This window comes from Trachurus japonicus, chromosome 23, assembly GCF_045865225.1.
Source record: "Trachurus japonicus isolate A0001 chromosome 23, Traja_1.0".
In the NCBI taxonomy this organism is placed as follows: Eukaryota; Metazoa; Chordata; class Actinopteri; order Carangiformes; family Carangidae; genus Trachurus; species Trachurus japonicus.
Window position 1 is genome coordinate 12,659,627 of NC_140929.1, and position 17,659 is coordinate 12,677,285.

Here is a 17,659-nt window from a genome sequence, read left to right on the forward strand (position 1 = left end):
AAGTCGGCAATGTGGGAAGCAAAACACCAATCAGCTCTTTGATTTCTAAACAAATGTTTTCAGTTTCCAGAGATTTTTTTTTTTTTAATTCAGCGCAGTAAGAGATGGACAAGGAGGATTACATGCTGTAAAAAGCCGTGGGTCGGACTTGAATTTGTCATGTTTAATTAGATGGGAATTGTACACATTTAAGCACAAAAGTACAGCTCTTAACTAGTTACTTTGAGTTGATAGTGAATATATATAGAAAAAACTCATACAGTGTATAACATGTTAAATATTTCAATAGAAATCCCTCATGTAACTGTCAGTCTCATAGTTTGTCTTTATATGTCAATGTGTCCACACACTGTACAATCTACACAGGCTTTAATGGACTAGGAGGGTTTGTGTTTGACAGATGATGAAATGTGTCACACTACATACTGGACTTTAATTTGTCACAGCCAACAAACTCTGACTGTCTCCGTTTGTCTTTCTAGTGAGGTGTCATGTCATCTCATGTTATTTCATCCACATGAGGGCAGAGACGAGTGGCTGAGGACAACAGGAGGTTAGATAAAGAGATACAAAACATAAAACAAAGTCTAAAGATGGCTGACAACTTAGTAAATTCTTAATTTGAACAAGAGGATTGGACATGAAATGTGTCCCTGTTTTTGGTCGTCTTTAGTCTTCATTCATTGGTCGGTGAGGGTGGGCTATTTTCTCTATTTCTGCCCCATTCTAGTACTAACTCCACACACACACACACACACACAAACACACACACGGCTCCTAACCCCTCACCCTGTCTGAGCAGAACCTATTGTGCCTGACACAGAGACCGTGTCTCCACCACGGATGACTGAACGTGTGTGTGTGAGTGTGCTTGTGTGTGTGTGTGTGTGTGTTCATAAGGTCCGGTGTCATTGCGCCCAGCAGGCATGACCTACCAAATAGCTCAGTATGAAGCTGGACACACACATGCATGGTGTGATTTGACAGCGTGAGGTTATTGGCAGCCTGTATTGTGTTGTAATAATAAAAAGCAGTGTACATACAAAAGAGAGAGGCTTAAAGTTATGAATGTGCTGAATAACTTGAGTTATAAAGGCGATAAATAGATCTGTTGCAGGCTGATGATTTGGTTCCTTCCTAATATTCTTGGAAATAAGCAGAAGAAAAAAGTTGTGTATCCAGTTTCTTTATTATTGCTGCTCTAAATATCCTAGACCCCCACAGTGGGGAATCCGAGGCTTGTGAAACAGCCAAGACTCATAAAATATAAGGATTTCCTCCACCTGATGAACAGTGGCACCGAGTCTAACTTTAAAAAAGCCTGATCCATAGCCTCCCATTAACGCCTCCCTCATTCTGTACAGAAAAGCGACGCGAAGAGAAAAGCTTCACACATTCTGCAGGCTTAAAATATCAAAAAACGAAACCACAAACGCTTTCCAAAAAAAAGAAGGAAGGAAGAAAGAAAGAAAAGTCCTTTATTCTTCTACAAGATGTCATTGTCCCCTGCTCTCAGGTCTTTCGAGGGGGTCACCGGGGTCGAATCTCAGGATTGGAGGGTGCCGAGTGCTATGCCTGCTGGGTAGTAAAGGAGAGGAGAGGGGAGGGGAGGGGAGCAGGGGTCGCTGGTGTTTGGGGGTTAACAGAGGTGAGAAGGTAATTGAGATCAGGCAATGTGAGGAGACAGTTTGATGGGGTTCGCTGGTATGGAGGGTGGGAGGGGGCATTCTCAGACATTTAGCCACTTCCACTGTCTAAAGAAGTGACTAGTTTCCAGTATGTGTCATGAAAGTAATAAATAAAAAGCAGATGAGTGGACGTACCCAGTCATCTCTCAGATTATAGCAGACCGGAGGACTTTATAGCGGAGATAATACCATGTCTCTTCTACATATTCTGTAAAATCACTGCTTTCTATACAGGAACTGTGTGGGAAAGTTAATTTTACAATAGAGGCTCATTTCCTCTGGTTAGCAGTAGACTTTCTATTCTGAGTCGGCTGTTTGTTTTAGTTTGGTGGAGCGGTATCGACAGCAGAGTCCGAGAACAGCGCACAAAAATCTTTTCTTTATTTTCCTTCGCTTTTCATTTTCCCCTTTTGTTTATCGGTTCTTCGCTGCCCATTTGAACAGGGAGTCGGTTCTGCACCGGCACGGCGGTGACGGAAAAACCAGAGAGACGAGGGAGGGATATTTCCAGATTTTCAAGCTGCGGTGTTAAAGTTATTTTGGTGGAGGCGGAGGCAGGACCGGGACATCCCTCAGGAAGTCCGGCAGTGCATGGACAAGTGCTCAGCTGGCACATGTGGATCTACATGTGGTGTATTTTCTTTCAGCCATTATTCAACTGTCTTTTTTTGGCAGCAGAAAGGTCCAGAGTGTATCTATATGACTCTGTAACTCTAAACTAAAACATCTACCACCTGGAGTTACCTCCACTTCTCCAGGAGCAGTTTGCTCGCTCTTCTGCTTCATCACTTTGCTGAATGGCGGACGGCAGCAGTTACACATGTTCAACACTAGATGGCAGCAGCGTAACAGCAAATACTGATCCACAGCAACAGTTTCAGGGTCAGACCTAGGGGTCAACTCCAGACTATTTCATGAGGCCCTTTCCTTTGGTTTTTGTTTATTACCATTTCATATGTTAGGATAATAAATTAACAAGGCTGCAAATTGTGTTTTTATGAGACATCTAACATCTACAAATCTCCCTATGTATGGGGTCAGACGTTGATTTAAAAAAAAAAAAGTGTAAAGAAATCAGATGAATGACATAATGTGTCTCTGTCTCTCACTCCACCAGGCGGTGTACAACCTTGCTAACGTGGCCTGCAAGTGTCACGGTGTCTCGGGCTCCTGCAGTTTGAAGACATGTTGGCTCCAGCTGGCCGACTTCAGACACGTCGGAGAGTTTCTGAAGGAGAAGTACGACAGTGCCGGGGCCATGCGCATCGGACGCAAGGTACTGAAGTCATACCTGATGCAGCTCTGCCTCAAAAGTTTAACAGAAATCAATTAAAAAAACCTGAATCGATTATTTCTAAGACTCATTATCTCTTTCTTTGTTTTCCTCCAGGGGAAGCTGGAGCTGGTGGACAAACGCTTCAACACCCCGACCCCGGAGGACCTGGTCTACATCGACCCCAGCCCAGACTACTGCCTCCGCAACGAGACCACAGGCTCCCTGGGCACGCAGGGCCGCCTCTGCAACAAAACCTCAGAGGGCATGGACGGCTGCGAGCTGATGTGCTGCGGCCGAGGATACGATCAGTTCAAGACCTACAAGCACGAGCGCTGCCACTGCAAGTTCCACTGGTGCTGCTACGTCAAGTGCAAACGCTGCACGACGCTCGTGGACCAGTTTGTGTGTAAATAGCACGTCGACGGGCGAGAGACAAACGGAGGGAGAGGGGGACAGTGGTGGGACGGTGACTTTTCAGGGTTTTGTTCAGGATGAGTTTAAGCAATAAGTTCCCTTTTTTTTCCTTCTCACCTTCCGGAAACAAAACATTAATCTCGACAAAAAGCTGCGATAACACCTGTGCGGCCATTTGTGTGTGTGATGAATGGATAGAAAAGGAAGAATAACAGATGGATGGGAGGAGAGCCAGAAGTAGGAAATGGGGAGGAACGGGACGTCCTCCACACTTTTCACACGACTCTGATTTTGAGTTTTCCCACCACTCATCATCACTTAAAGCTTTTCTCTAAAACATCCTGATCACAACCCTGAAGGAAAGAGGGATGAAGGGAAGGAAAGAAGGATGAAGGAAACGGAGGAGAATGGGCCATTAAGGACAAAACGGTGGAACAACTGGATCCTAAAAATTGGACACATATGAACAGTGTGAGGTGTTAATGAGGAAATGAGAAATGAAATAAATATGTAATTAAATAATAAATAAACATACAAATCTGTTTGCTATTTAAAAAAGACTCACAGCCTGAGACCCATATATCTCTGTGTACCTGTTTGGCAACTGGGGATGGAGACATTGGAGCGCTGACTGAGTGGTGTCACCATGTGTGTTTCAAAGACCTTTTGACCTTTAACCCTGCAAGAGATATTCACATACGTGTATTGTGCTGACGTTGCCAAACACACCTGGAAAACGTACAGAAACACAAATAAAAGACCAGGAGGAGAGAAAACAGGGAGAGGAATCACTTAAGTGAGAAACAAGGTGAACTGAAGGAATCAAGAAAAGAAGTCAAATCAAAGTAAAGAAGAACAAATGGAGGTGGACTTTGGTGATTACTTAGCAACAAAATCCAGGAAATATTATCACAAAGCTACAGAGCTGATTGGAAAACTCAAGCACAGGAATGTCCGGCCGTAGATCTCTGCTCCGAAAAGCGTGTGCAGCAGCAGCAGCAGCAGCAGCAGCGTCACTTAAATCTCCCAAGTCACAGTGGACTAATGACCTACAGCACACGCGCTCCATTTATCTCTGTGTAACTACTGCTGTTACTTTAACAGAGCAGATTTCCAGTACCTGCGACCTGACAAGTGTCTGTGCAGGTTAATGAGACTCGCCGGTCGCGGCCATCTTGACACGCTGCCTGTTTGAAGAAGCAGCTCACACCCGGCAGTCCGGCTCCGTGACCTTCATCTGACAGCGAGGCGAGCGAAAACCTCCATTAGTGAGATTAATGTGCTGTATCTGGCTGAATGAACCCGCACTAAGAGACACGTTCACCGCCGAGTGGACCTCTTCATCTCAGTGTTGTTATGCAACTTATTAAGTCAACAAAAAGCCCTGTGGTGTCCGTTTGGGCAGTTTTGTCCAACTAATTCCTACAAAATCTTATAACACTGTTGTACCATGATTTTTTTAAAAGTTGTGTGGATTGGGTTGAGATTGTTGTAACTTTATTATACAATAGAATTGATGGAGACATTTTATAACAAACATGAAGAGGACAAAGTGGACAGAAGAGGACTGTGGAAAAATGAATGTGCGAGTGCCGAAAAAAAAAAAAACACACAGAAAGGACTGCAATTTAATAGTTAAAAAAATACTAGATCAGAAAAGAAAGTATATTTTATTATTGTTTTTCATTCTCTGTTTTCTATGTTTTATACGTGAGTATTACTATGTATTCTTTTGATAAACTAGTCTTTTCGACAACGAGGCTTTGTTCTGTTTCCTGGTCTTTTGGAGAAGTCTGGTCCCGGTCGACATTTAATTCTGTTCCCCTGAACAACATGACAACTACAGACAAGTCTTTGTCTAATAGAGGATGTTTTGGAAAATGATGCTGCAGTTGCTAAATAGGGAATACGACAGTGCTGCCATTCATGAAGCAGGGTCAGGTTCAGTCTCCGAGAAGCTGAAATTGAAACTTGTAATGCAAAAAAAAGCTGAAAATAATTCAAAGTATATGAAAGAAATGGGCTAATGTAGTAATGATATTGTGCGAAGGTTTATCCAATCAATTTTCATATTTAAATTTCCACTAAACTCTTTAAATTCTTCAGTTAAATTGTTGTTATGTCACCAGGCCTCTGAATCAACATAATCATCTAATACTAACACACTCGACTGAAATCTGCAATAAAATAATACTGGTGTACATTTTAAATTGTTAAACTCCACTTATTTTGTAGGGATGATAAAGTTCCCTATAAATGTTTTTATGTTTGTAATGAAGCCCCCGCTGACTTTCCAGGTATTACAGTTTCTCAGGTGCATGATGAAAGACTGCGACTACAACCCCCTCAAACTGAGTCTAGAGTTGATCTCCATATTTAAACGATAAGGGCTGACAAAAGCAGACGATCGCAGTGTTTTTCATGTTTTAATGCAACGTCACATTGTGTTATGTCTTTGTATTGTTTTTGCACACATACAGTAAAATGTTATGGATGTCCGCTAAGTCGCCCTTGAGCAGTTTTCAGATTTATTATAATACTGGACGTCATCTGCTCTGTGGATGCCAGGCTGTTCGTAACTCTCTGTGGAAAATGTGTTTCAAGCTTCATATCCTGTTCATATTTCGACATCAGTGCGATGACCTAATGCTAACAGCAATGTGATGTCATCTTTATGGCTTTATAAAAGCTCACAGCCTTACAGGGACTTATAACGCTTCGATCATCTTGACCATGATTCATTGCTGAGTTATGGCCAGTTCTTTTGAGTTTCAGGGCACCAGGACCTGTGACCAAGTTCATGCCCCCAAAAAACAAATATCATGCTGTTAAACCCTCCTCACACTCAGGTGAAAACCAGAGTCCACCAATGCAAAGCCACTGATAAGGTAAACTCGCTGATTTGCTCTACTTACATAATTTCTGTCTGCACTCTAAGGATACATCCTTCCACTCTGTTGTCACTGGTAAATGCACAATCACTATGGCCCAAAGGCAACGAAATCTGGCAGAGGTTATTACCACAATCCTCACCCACATGTGCCTCTCTCTCTCATTTGGGTTGTAGAGCTGCCAGTCTGCAATTTTTTAAAGCTGATTTCATTCCTGCTTATGCTAACCAGCAACCCCTTCAGCTGTTGGCTCTCACCGAGACTTGGATCAAACCAGAAAACGTTGCTAACCTGGCTGTGCTCTCCACACTCTGCCTCACCTCCTATCTGTGAGTGGGCATCTTGGACAAAACATGTCCTTGGTTTGAATCCTATCTACACTGGGTGTTTTGGTGAATCATGGCAAGGACAAACGTCTATATCCCCATCACCTCTCCGCCTATATACCTATATAGCTTAAGTAGGCTACTCAAATGTCCTGTTTCTCTTTTATGCTGCTGTGACAAACAAATTTTCCCTCGGGGATGAATAAAGTATAACCTAACCTAACCATTACGAACAAAAAGGGGTAACCCTTTAATTTACAGGCCACTAATTACATGATAATGTCAAGAAATAGCCAAGAAATAACAAGTCATTGCGCTATAATGTCTAGAAATAGACATAGAAATAATGGTCAATTTTATAGTAGTGTTGAGAAATATAGCTAAGAAATAACGACTGATTGCATAGAAATGCAAGGACTTGGTGGAGAAAAATTCTGGCTTTTCCAAAAAATTCAAAGCATGAAGAGCATGTGTAATCTTTTCCCTTCATTAAAAACTATGAAAGTGACCGTTATTGGCCGCAATTACTTGTTATTTCTACATTATTTCTTGACATTATCACATATTTATTAGCTACATAATTAGTGGCCTATAAATTAAAGCGTTACCAAAAAGGGTTACAGCTTTCTCTTGGTTGTGCCACTTTGCACCTTGCAACATAACAAAAATCAGGCCATGTCCTTTTGTTGACACTGGCTGCTGTAGTCATCTCTCACCTTGGCTGCAATGCCCCTCTGTTGAGTCTCCCAGCCTGCACAGTGAAACCTTTACAGGTGATCCAGAGGGCAACGTCACATCTGGTTTTTCGATTAACCTAAAAGGGCACATGTCACCCCATTGACCTCCACTGGCCACCCATGATTGCTTAAATCAACTTCAATCCACTAACGCTCACCTAAAGACTGTTCCCAGGGTTTAGTTGAACTCAATCACGCAGGTTTATGCTATTTCTCAGCCACTTCCACCAAGGATTGAGTTCCCACCGGTGGTTGTAAGAGCAGCCAAATAATATCGAAACAAGGCGACCTTCTGTATCTTCAGGAGTCTGTTGAAGACTAATCTTTTCTTGGAGCACCTCCTTTCTTAACACCTCTGACACCCAAACACACCTAACCCACACTTACTGTGCACCTCCTCACCTTCCTTGCACTTTGTCTTATCAAACAAATGTACTTAGCGCTTTACTCCAAGGTCTGCTGCTGCTGCACTGAAGCTTGAGAGCAGCGCTGGATAAAAGCATTAAAGGTGCCAAAGGAGTATATGTAAATGTAAATATAAAATGCACCATCAGCTTTGCTCAACAACCTCCAACAGCTTTTAGCAGTGAGTGTCAAGCATACAGTCAAGGCTAAGCAGGTCTGTACAGTGACCTAACTAACAATCCCATTACTTTTAGCTGCTCACCACTAATTGGATTAGATCACTGACCAGAGCAGCATGACCGACCTGCAGAGCTATCTCTCTGTGTAATCCTCCTCACCTGACTCAGAGGAGACCCCACTCTCTCTCTCTCTTTCTGTGTGTGTGTGTGTCTCTCTCTCTCTCTCTCTTTAGATTGACTGTTGATTATTACTAGCACCAAGAATGGTTTGGTCATAGATCTATCTATCTATCTATCTATCTATCTATCTATCTATCTATCTATCTATCTATCTATCTATCTATCTATCTATCTATCTATCTATCTATCTATCTATCTATCTATCTATCTATCTTCTCCACATCGTGTGTGTGTGTGTGTGTGTGTGTGCTTGGCTGAAGATGAGACCAGTGAAAGTGTAACCTGATGGTCTATAATCCTTCTCACCTGACAGCCATCTGCTGCTGTGCTGCTGATAATTCGAAAAGTCAGAAACAAACAAACAAACAGTCAATGATCTGTCTGACACTCAGTGAGGTTGTTTTATAGTAAGTTTGAATGTAGGATTACTGTGTCTGTATGCAGCTTTAGCGCCTTACTAAGTCAGCCACCAATTTCTCGGGGACAGGAAATACAGTAAAAGCAGCACCGCTACTTCAGAGAAGTTTTTGGGACGACATTTAAGCCAACCCCAGAGGGGCTGTGTCCTCAGGTGTCCGGTGATGTGCAGCTGTCTTGGAGTTTGGACTGGGTTGTAAACACTGGCCTTATCTTACTCTGTGCAGCTTCTGGAGACACTCTTTCTGGAGACACAGTTAAGCTGCTCGCTGCCAGGGCCGTTGCTAGGAATTCTGGGCCCCCTGAAAGAATACTAAAGTGGGCCCCTGACTTTTCCACTTCTTTTCTTAGACTACGTATGTATTGTCATTTTTTATTTAGCCTACTTTGTTTTGATGCTAATGCAGATTACTATGAGTATTAGTCAGGGTCTAAGCAGAATAATTCAGTCATACAAAGATTTGACTACTGGGTTTTTTTGTGGGCCCTACTGGGCGCTGGGCCCCTAGAATTATTACCTATTGTATTAGAATTATTATCACCTTTCTCCCTTATACAACGGCCCTGCTCGCTGCTACAAAACATCCCTGCTGTCATTTGTACGCTGTAACTGGAAACTGAACCCGTACAGCACAGTGTTTATGGATGATATTAATGGGACCACGCTGAGTCCAGTTACGACCCCCTGGTTCTCACTTACAGGACCTTTTAGTGTTTCACAGCCAGCTGGTTAATGATGTGTAATTATGTTATTATGTGCTAACCTGCTCAGCAGTATGCTTTGCTTTTCTTCCAACTGGACTGTATTACTGTAAGAATGTTTTATACAATTCATCTTAACAGCTTTTCTGCTCTCTCAGAGCCGTTCTCTGGCATTGAGCAATGTGGTCATTTCCTCTACAACCTGTTCTCGCTCTGGCCGAGGACAGAGGAGGAGGAGGAGGAGGAGGACGACGAAGCTCTGGTTGTGGCTCCTGTTGTATGAGGTGAAGCGAGGGAGAACTCCTGAGGCTCGAGAGCATCTTGGATTAAAACAACATTGAAACAGACAAAGCTCTGCATATAAAATTACAGTAAATGAAGCCCAGATTCTTCATAACACAGATCACATTGTGCACTGTGAGACGTCAGGATACAGCACTACTCTTGATAGTGATAACTTCACAATGGCGTCTTGCTGAGAAAAAGCTATTTTTGATCATTTTACTGTAGCTGTACATGATGCCAGGAGCCAAGTCTACAATGGGATCTTGTGTGTGTGTGTGTGTGTGTGTGTGTGTGTGTGTGTGTGTGTGTGTGTGTGTGTCTGTGTTGCCAACAGCTGCTGTAGTTAAGACGTCCGTAGGCGAACACTTTGATCTGGATTAGCTCAAGTCAAGAAGACACAACCTCATTTTCTGTCTCGCATGTACACAAATACACTCACACATGCACAGGACATTTATAGTCTGTGTCTCTGTGTTGACTGCTCTGTTTCTGTCTTATCCATTTGTCTTTGTCAAACACATGCATGGCTCAAAGACCAAACAAATGAAAAAAAGAGAAGTAATTCGATGAAAAAGAAGAAATCCATCTCTAAAAAGCAACGTGTGTCCAGAAGTGTAGAATAAATTGTTTGTAGCTGCAGTGCCAGTACAAAAAAACAAAAAAAACACACACAAATGTTCAGTCACTTATCTAAAGCTCATTCATCTATTTGATCTCTGAATCCTGCCAAAGCAGAATATCTAATGTTCAAATGGTCATGTTGAGTAGATCTACTGAGTTGAAAGTTTAATTCCCTCATCAATGGGCTCCCTTTCATTCCAAAAACACTTGACAAAGAACTCGTGAAAACTGTAAAATAAAAATGAAATCCATTAATGAAGCTACCATCACAGGACTTTTTAGGAATTCAGAGCAGCAACCATGAGGAGCTTATTGAAATCAAACTGTGTCACCAGACCATGCAAAGACTCACTGCTGCCTTTATGAAAACTTAATTTCCTACCCAGCACGACCAGCAGGTAAAGACACGTGGACCAGATAATGAGTCGAAACAATGTACCTCATTAGTCCACAACTTTTATGGCAGTAATTGCCATAATTGATTCAGTGAGTATGGTCTTCTGCATTATTAACCTAACATCTTACACATCATTAACAACACAATTAAGAATTTACAAACTGTTCTACTCTGTTCTTTAAAACTAAACTGAACTCTTCACAACCAAGGGAAGTAAGCTGATAATTAAAACTTTCCATGACCTGTGACTAAGAGAATGAGGTGTGGTGAACTCAAGAGGTGTGGTCACTGTCAAATAACCAACATCATGCGATCTGCCTCTCTGTCACACCTGATGTGCGCACGTGTGTGTGTATTAGATTAGAGTGTTAGTGACCATGTGGGATCATGAATGCTGCATTCAGGCTTGTTTTGCATTGGATATTATTACTGTATAGCTCAACATGTGTATGGCTGTATTCTCTCATTTGTTTAGCGTATTCAAGACATGTTTCCTCGCTGCATTTGCATTAAGAAAAACACATTTTTTTTGTAATTTAGCTGCAAATAACATCAAAACATGACAGCGATTGGACTGATAAATGCTTTTGTTTTAAATGATTTAAAGTAAGACAAATAAAGAGACATACACCCAATGTCAGGTGTGGTCTACCTGTTGTGACTTGTGATGACTAGATGTAAAAACACATCCCTTCCACCCAACGGAAAGTTACTTACTTGAAGGAAATTATAACATTTAACAACGACCTACAGGAAAATAATTTGTTTCAACATATACCTTCAATGTTATTCCAACTGTAAATGTTTCAATGTTTAAACATTTAGGTGTGCAAACCTTTCTATAGATACAGTAAACATTTTTTTAATACTCTCGGTCTGAACCATCAGATATTGTGTGCACTGTAAAACAAAGGTATTCCAAAGATCTTATTAGTATTTTCCTCACATTCTGTATATAAACACATTAAGCAACGCTGTTTGACTCTTTAACCAAGTCCAGTAAAGTCTTAAATAATCACTGCAATTATGAAGCTGCCAAGTCTACGGTGTTGCTCCACTTGGTACAGCAGCAACAGGAGCAGCAGATTAGCTAAATGGCCATATTACCCAAGGAGGGGTTTGCACACATGTTCCCACTTCCCACACAAACGCAGACAGAACAACAAAGACACATTTAAAATGCAGGATTAGCTACGTGAACATGGTGCAATCAGGAATCAATGTTATGCAGACAAACATGCGACGCCCGGCCAACTGCAACGTAACGTCTCCACCTCTGTGAGTTCACTGGTCTGCAGTGTCTAACCAAATGAGTCGCCATGTTTAGCAGCATAATAGATAATTTGCTTAAGCATTTGCCATCACCAAACACTGGAATGAGCAAGAGGAAATACATCTCTCACACCCCACATGTCAAAAGCATAAGATTAGTAATTGCACTTTTTTAAGAAGATGATGGAATATGATGAAGTGGCTTCAGGAAACACTGATGATGAATGACACTGACCACGATGCTGATATATCATGTTTTCTTTTCTGATATCTGGCCACCGATTTGTCATTCTGTTTTATCTGCCTTTTCCAGGAGAAAGCAGGATGACTGAGACAAATTCCTAGAACAGATTATTTTAAGGAACCAACCGTTTCATATATTCAAGCTATTTACCGTGTGTCTTCAGAGAAAAAATGATGAACCACACTATCAGTACCAGACAGGGCTGAAATCACATCACATATTGTGCCTGTGTACACCGAGTCCTTGGCACAAAACTCAAAAGACACTTCACTTATACTGTAAAAAAAATAAAAAATAAAAAATAAAAAATGAAATTACTTGATTGTAGACTTTGTCTGAAAGTCAGGCAGGGAGTTGAACTCTATGCCAGCCAGTTCAACTGATAAGCTGAAAAACTGCAAGCTTAGTAAATAAAAGCACATGTTGTGTAGTTATGAAATAATTTTCAAGTTATTGTAGGTTTAAAAATATGCTGTAAATTATATAAAATGTTGTTCCATTGTAAATCTGTTGAGTGAATTGGTCACAATAACTTCTCTTCCAACTTTCGCCCACCATTAACAGCTCTTATCAATCAGATAAGATATGATAAGATAAACTCATAACCCCAGGATCAAACAACAGTAACCATGGCAGAGTATCAAGGTAACATCCATTGAGATAAACTCATCTGCGTCATCAAAGAAACTGCAGCAGGATTTTCAGGACTTTAGAGCCATCTCTTCTGAATGGTATCTCTGTGGCCTCTCCTTTCCTGCCTAAACAAAAACATAGGCTATCTGTTGAAAAAGTTGCTGAACGTGTTTAGGGGTGAGACTGCATACTCGATTTACCAGACCAATGAAACTCTGCTGAACTGGGCTGAACACGCCCAGCTGCCAAGGCCTTGCATCACAATAAATCCATTTGCACAATCATGTAATCAGAGATAACCATAATTGTGGCACAGCAGGGTAGTGTGTTTGAGTGTGTGTTTTTGTCTGTGTGTGTGTGTGTGTGCTTGTGTGCGTGCGTGCGTGCGTGCGTGCTACCCCTCAGGACAGGAGAGCAGACAGGACAGACAGCAGATGATCCAACAGTAGGGTGATTCTCAGCATGAAGTCGTTTTTTATCACACTGTGTGCTCCCCGCACTAGTGTTGTGTCACATGCCACCTGCACCTCTTTTATTTGGTGTAGTTGCTCAATACATGTAGTGTGTTATAATTATATTGTTATTACAATGATGTAACCTTAGCCTGTTTCAGAATAGGCTACATTACATTGATAACATACTATCGCTGAGACATTTAACAGTTGTTTTAAAGATAATGAGTCTGTATTGCCAATGTGTGTAATGATGAGTTAATCATTTAAATTGTAAACAGCAAAAAAATATATAAAATTGATGATTTATCAGCTTTATATAAGTCTGGATATTCTGTAAAACTACTTTATATAGGCCTAGTCAATATCTTCATAAATCATTATAAATTTAATAAGTTTGTAGGAGGAAACAAACAACTGTCAGTTTAGATTTGGGATAAGATAAAGTATGGTGGGGGGGCTGGTCGGTTTGGTTGACCAAACATTGTTGAAACTTGCTCAATGTCTACATGACAAATAGTTACCAAACAAGTTTCTGACTGAAAAGGGTGTTGTCAGCGTAATTAAACCACCACTGAATTTTAATACAGGGCGTTCATCGCTCACATCATACCTATAACACCACGTTTATAAGTTTCAGCCGTGAAATGTTGCTGTACTCACACATTTTCACATCTTTAACCTCGTGGAATTCGTGAAAGCGTTTAAAAAACTACAAAAAGGGTGCTCGAATCTGTCTTCCTGTTCCTGGTCGTCAACGATTGGTCGCTTTATTTTGATTCTGCGATCTGATTGGCTGCCCGACGCTCATGCGAGCGGCGTCACGCACCGATTGCCTCCCACCGACGTCTCTCTGAGTCAAGTCTGGTCCAACGACAGTCAGTAAATGTTCAGAGTCCAGAGGAGCAGAGCGGCGACTACAACTCTCTGTTAACTGAGTTACCTTACCCAAGGCACGGATTTATCGCCAGACACCAGGACCAGGTGAATAACACAACTGACATTTACTAGTGTTGACTGTTATTGTTGTTGTTCCGTCTTGTTTCAGACTGTTAAATCCACCCAGGACTTTCCCTTAGCGTAGCGTACCGTTAGCGCCTCTCTGTGAATGTAACCTGCCAGCTAGCAGCTTTTGCTATCCAGCTAATTCTGGCTGTCAAAACAACAGAGAGGAGCATAATCTGCTAGCCAGCCAGCCAGCCAGCGAGAAGAAGAAGAAAACACAGCTTTTACGAGACATTAATACCCACTCGGAGTCGGTATTTGGTATGTCTAAAGGCAGATAGATCGATGTGGGAAGCTGTCAAAATAAACACAAGCTCTGTTCAATAGTTAACTGGCTTCTTCTTTCGGATGTGGCAGCTCCTGTTAGCGGACTAGCCAGCTCGCTAGGTCGGTGTAAACAAACCCTCATCACAGCAGCAGCAGCAGCAGCAGCAGCAGCAGCCTGTCGACGGGCTGCAGCCTGCCTCTTGTTTTTCTTTGCCTCTCTCACAGCACAGCTTCTTCTAGGAAATGTAAGGAAATATTATCGCAGCAGCTGAGCCTTATTACACATAGAAACCCTCCTTTGTGTGTGCTTTTTTCCCCTCTCTGGGCTGGAAGTGAACGTATTGTCGCTGTCAACAACAAGAGGTCTAGTCTGGCTAGAGTTTTTTTTTTTGTTGCGTTTCTTTGTCTTGATTGCTCGCCAGTGTTGTGTTGACTCCTGTGTACTCTGTCTGCCTGAGTTTACATCATTGCCCAGTGTGGCTATTTTAGTGCACTTACATGTGTTTCTGTTTAAAAGTGAATGGTTTGAAAGAGGCTCTATTATCACATTGTTGATTGTTGATTTATTTAATAACTTGACGGCTCTGTTGTGGCTCATCTTGTTGCCAAACTTATGTTCTTTGCTTTTTTTGTATTTCGATGCCTTTGAGTCACACAAAAAATCCGGTGTTTATCATTAATACCTGAGAAGTGCCAAAACGTGCAGTGTAGCCTATATTATTATGACGACTTTTCAGACTCAGCTACTGTCTTTATACCATACAATTTGAGCCAAGCAATTATTAATTCATGAGCAAATTATGTTCCCATGTAAGATGGTACAAGTTGATTTCAATTTTTTGAACCCCGGAGACTTGAAGACCTGGCCTGAACCCACCAGTCTTGTCTGCTTTAGCGTGCGTTACTGTGAGTCCCTGGGGACTTCACACAAGTTTCACTGTAACTGAGAGTAATTTGAGTAATGTGTTGTATTGAACAGTTGCCTATCAATATCAGGAGAGAAAGACACAAACATATTCACTATTGATCAGCCAACGTACACTATTAATTCAACTAAATAATGATGCATATTGAAGGTGGGGCTGCTAAAAGTGGTAACTTTGCCATCACCCATAACTAGTAGGTAAACCTGTTAGTCAGATAGTTTCTATAGAGTGTGTACAAAGAGAGTCAGTGTTGTGTGTAAATTCAGATTTTATTGCTACTTGATATTTCTTCTTGTTGTGGTGACTGCATAGGCTGCATGTACATGTGTGCCCATTCCATTTCAGTGTTCGTCTGACTCATGTTTGGTTTGCCACAAAGCATGAGGTCATGTCATAAATATTTTATGGGCTGGGTAGCTGATAGCCTATTTGTCTTCAACCCAAACTTTATATGTACAGAAACACTCCAAGCCGTCCCCTAGCTCCAGATTAGCCCATGGATATTTCATGGAGCTGCTGCGTCTTTGGTTGGTATTTGTGTTGAGACCCATTTTGCATTTTTAATCAAGGTCTTCCTGTGCAGTTTGACCCTCTTGGGCTTTCTGAGTGTCATTATTTCAAGGTTCAAGTTTTGTTTTTTTTCCTTTGCAACTCAACAGCACCAGAAAGAAACTTAAAACGGATGTGTAAATATAATTACCGTACACCTGCCTAGTCCTGCTCTTGTTCTAGAGTTGCACCTGTGCATGTCAGCGTATGTCTCTGTCAGAGCCTGCTTATAGAAAAATCAAGTTTTGCACAAAAAGTAGCACAGTAGCCTACCCACAGTACCACCACAAAGTTACCACATACCCACTGTTTCTCTGTAAAGTCTGTCGCTTGCAATTTCCTGTTTGGAAATATTTATTCGCATTAATGTGTGCATTAGCGACGACCACAGAGCAAAACATCATATTTTTTACTGGAAGTACAACTTCCTAGAGACTTTAATGTATAATGAAGTCACTCTTTGACAGTGTGCCAGGCAGGAGAGCAGCTAAACATAGCTTCTGAGAATAGCAGTGAACTGTCATTGCTAAATTGATTGATCATAAGACCGAGTGGCTGTGTCTCTCCTTCTTTTATATTCCTCTCTCTCTGTGTGTGCTCGTCTCACTTACCATCACAACTCTCAGAATAAGGCTGTGTGTCTGTCTGTGTGTGGTGAGCAAAACAAAAAGAACAAATGGCCCCTTTCTCTGAAATTGTTTACTGTCATTTTGCTACCTAAGTGACCAGTCACATACATACTAGTTACTAACTCCATAGGCACAGTAAGTAATTTTGATTATTGATTAATAGTTTTTTTTAATATATTTTTTGATACGACAACTTGCACTTTAAGAAATTAGGATATTATATTCACCAAATCATGAAAGAAAGCAAATGAGAATAGGTAATAGATTTATAACAATGATAAATTTGTGATAAATGAAATAAAATGATCTATTCCCATAGTAATATCCCATATTATAACAATAACTTTGTATTAAAGTTGCTTCTTCATGTTGCAGCAGGAAAACGTATTTAGGAGATCAAACAGTTATTTGACAAAAATAACCTTGTGTTGTATCCAGTCTACTTCACATCTCGCACACTAGAGAAGGTAACTTAACACAGTCAGTAGCATTAGGTTCCCTTTTCATCAAAACATTTAGGCGAGCTATTTTTATCTTCATATGACCCACCTTTGGATTACCACCCAATGCTTCAAAACAAACCCACTGCATTTGGTTGCACTGCGTTCACCAGCAGTGCCCACAGCACACTGACCTTGTTGTGGTCGGTGTAAGTAGGGAAATTTTTATTTAAATCACCTTCCAATGAGCACAAGTCGCAAAGACCTTCACGATTATTGGAAAAAAATAAAAATAAAAAGCTAACGAAAACAAAAAAAACAGAACAAAGCCAAAACAAATGGGTCTTAAATGTCCACGTCTGTAGATGATTAGAGACGGGAGAGAAATCCAGAGTCAAGGAGGGAGAGAATAAATGTATAATCATTTCCATCTCAGTTGTGGATGCACTACTGTTGCCACTGAACAAACAAACAGTTTACACACTGGTACTATACTGTACGCTGAAGAAACCTTAGGTCCAACAGACAGTAGACAGTAACCTGAACCTTTGTTTTTCCAATATTAATCTGTAGAAAGATATCAACCGTCTAATCTTATATAGAGTGCGCTCCGTAGAACAGACTGTTTTAGATAAATATTTTGCGGCTCAGACGATATGTAGAGTTAATTTTCGTCCACGTACCAGTGGTAGGAGACGTCTTTAAAATAGCTTGTTATTTGACT

The 17,659-nt window shown here is 41.2% G+C and overlaps 2 protein-coding genes across 3 annotated transcripts in view; both read left to right on the forward strand.

The window, feature by feature from the left end:
* Positions 1-5,125, forward strand: part of wnt5b (wingless-type MMTV integration site family, member 5b) — an 80,907-nt gene extending 75,782 nt beyond the window's left edge. For both annotated transcript variants that reach the window (XM_085768803.1, XM_085768802.1), the window contains exons 7-8: positions 2,806-2,964; positions 3,079-5,125. In XM_085768803.1, coding sequence (XP_085624929.1) covers positions 2,806-2,964; positions 3,079-3,378 — 459 coding nt within the window. In that variant the 3' untranslated portion in view covers positions 3,379-5,125. The remainder of the gene's footprint in view (positions 1-2,805; positions 2,965-3,078) is intronic.
* An 8,886-nt stretch (positions 5,126-14,011) lies between these two features.
* The window catches only part of adipor2 (adiponectin receptor 2), a 33,228-nt gene continuing 29,580 nt past the window's right edge, over positions 14,012-17,659 (forward strand). Inside the window, exon 1 of the mRNA XM_085769490.1 lies at positions 14,012-14,103. The gene's annotated coding sequence lies outside the window, so the exon portion shown is untranslated. The remainder of the gene's footprint in view (positions 14,104-17,659) is intronic.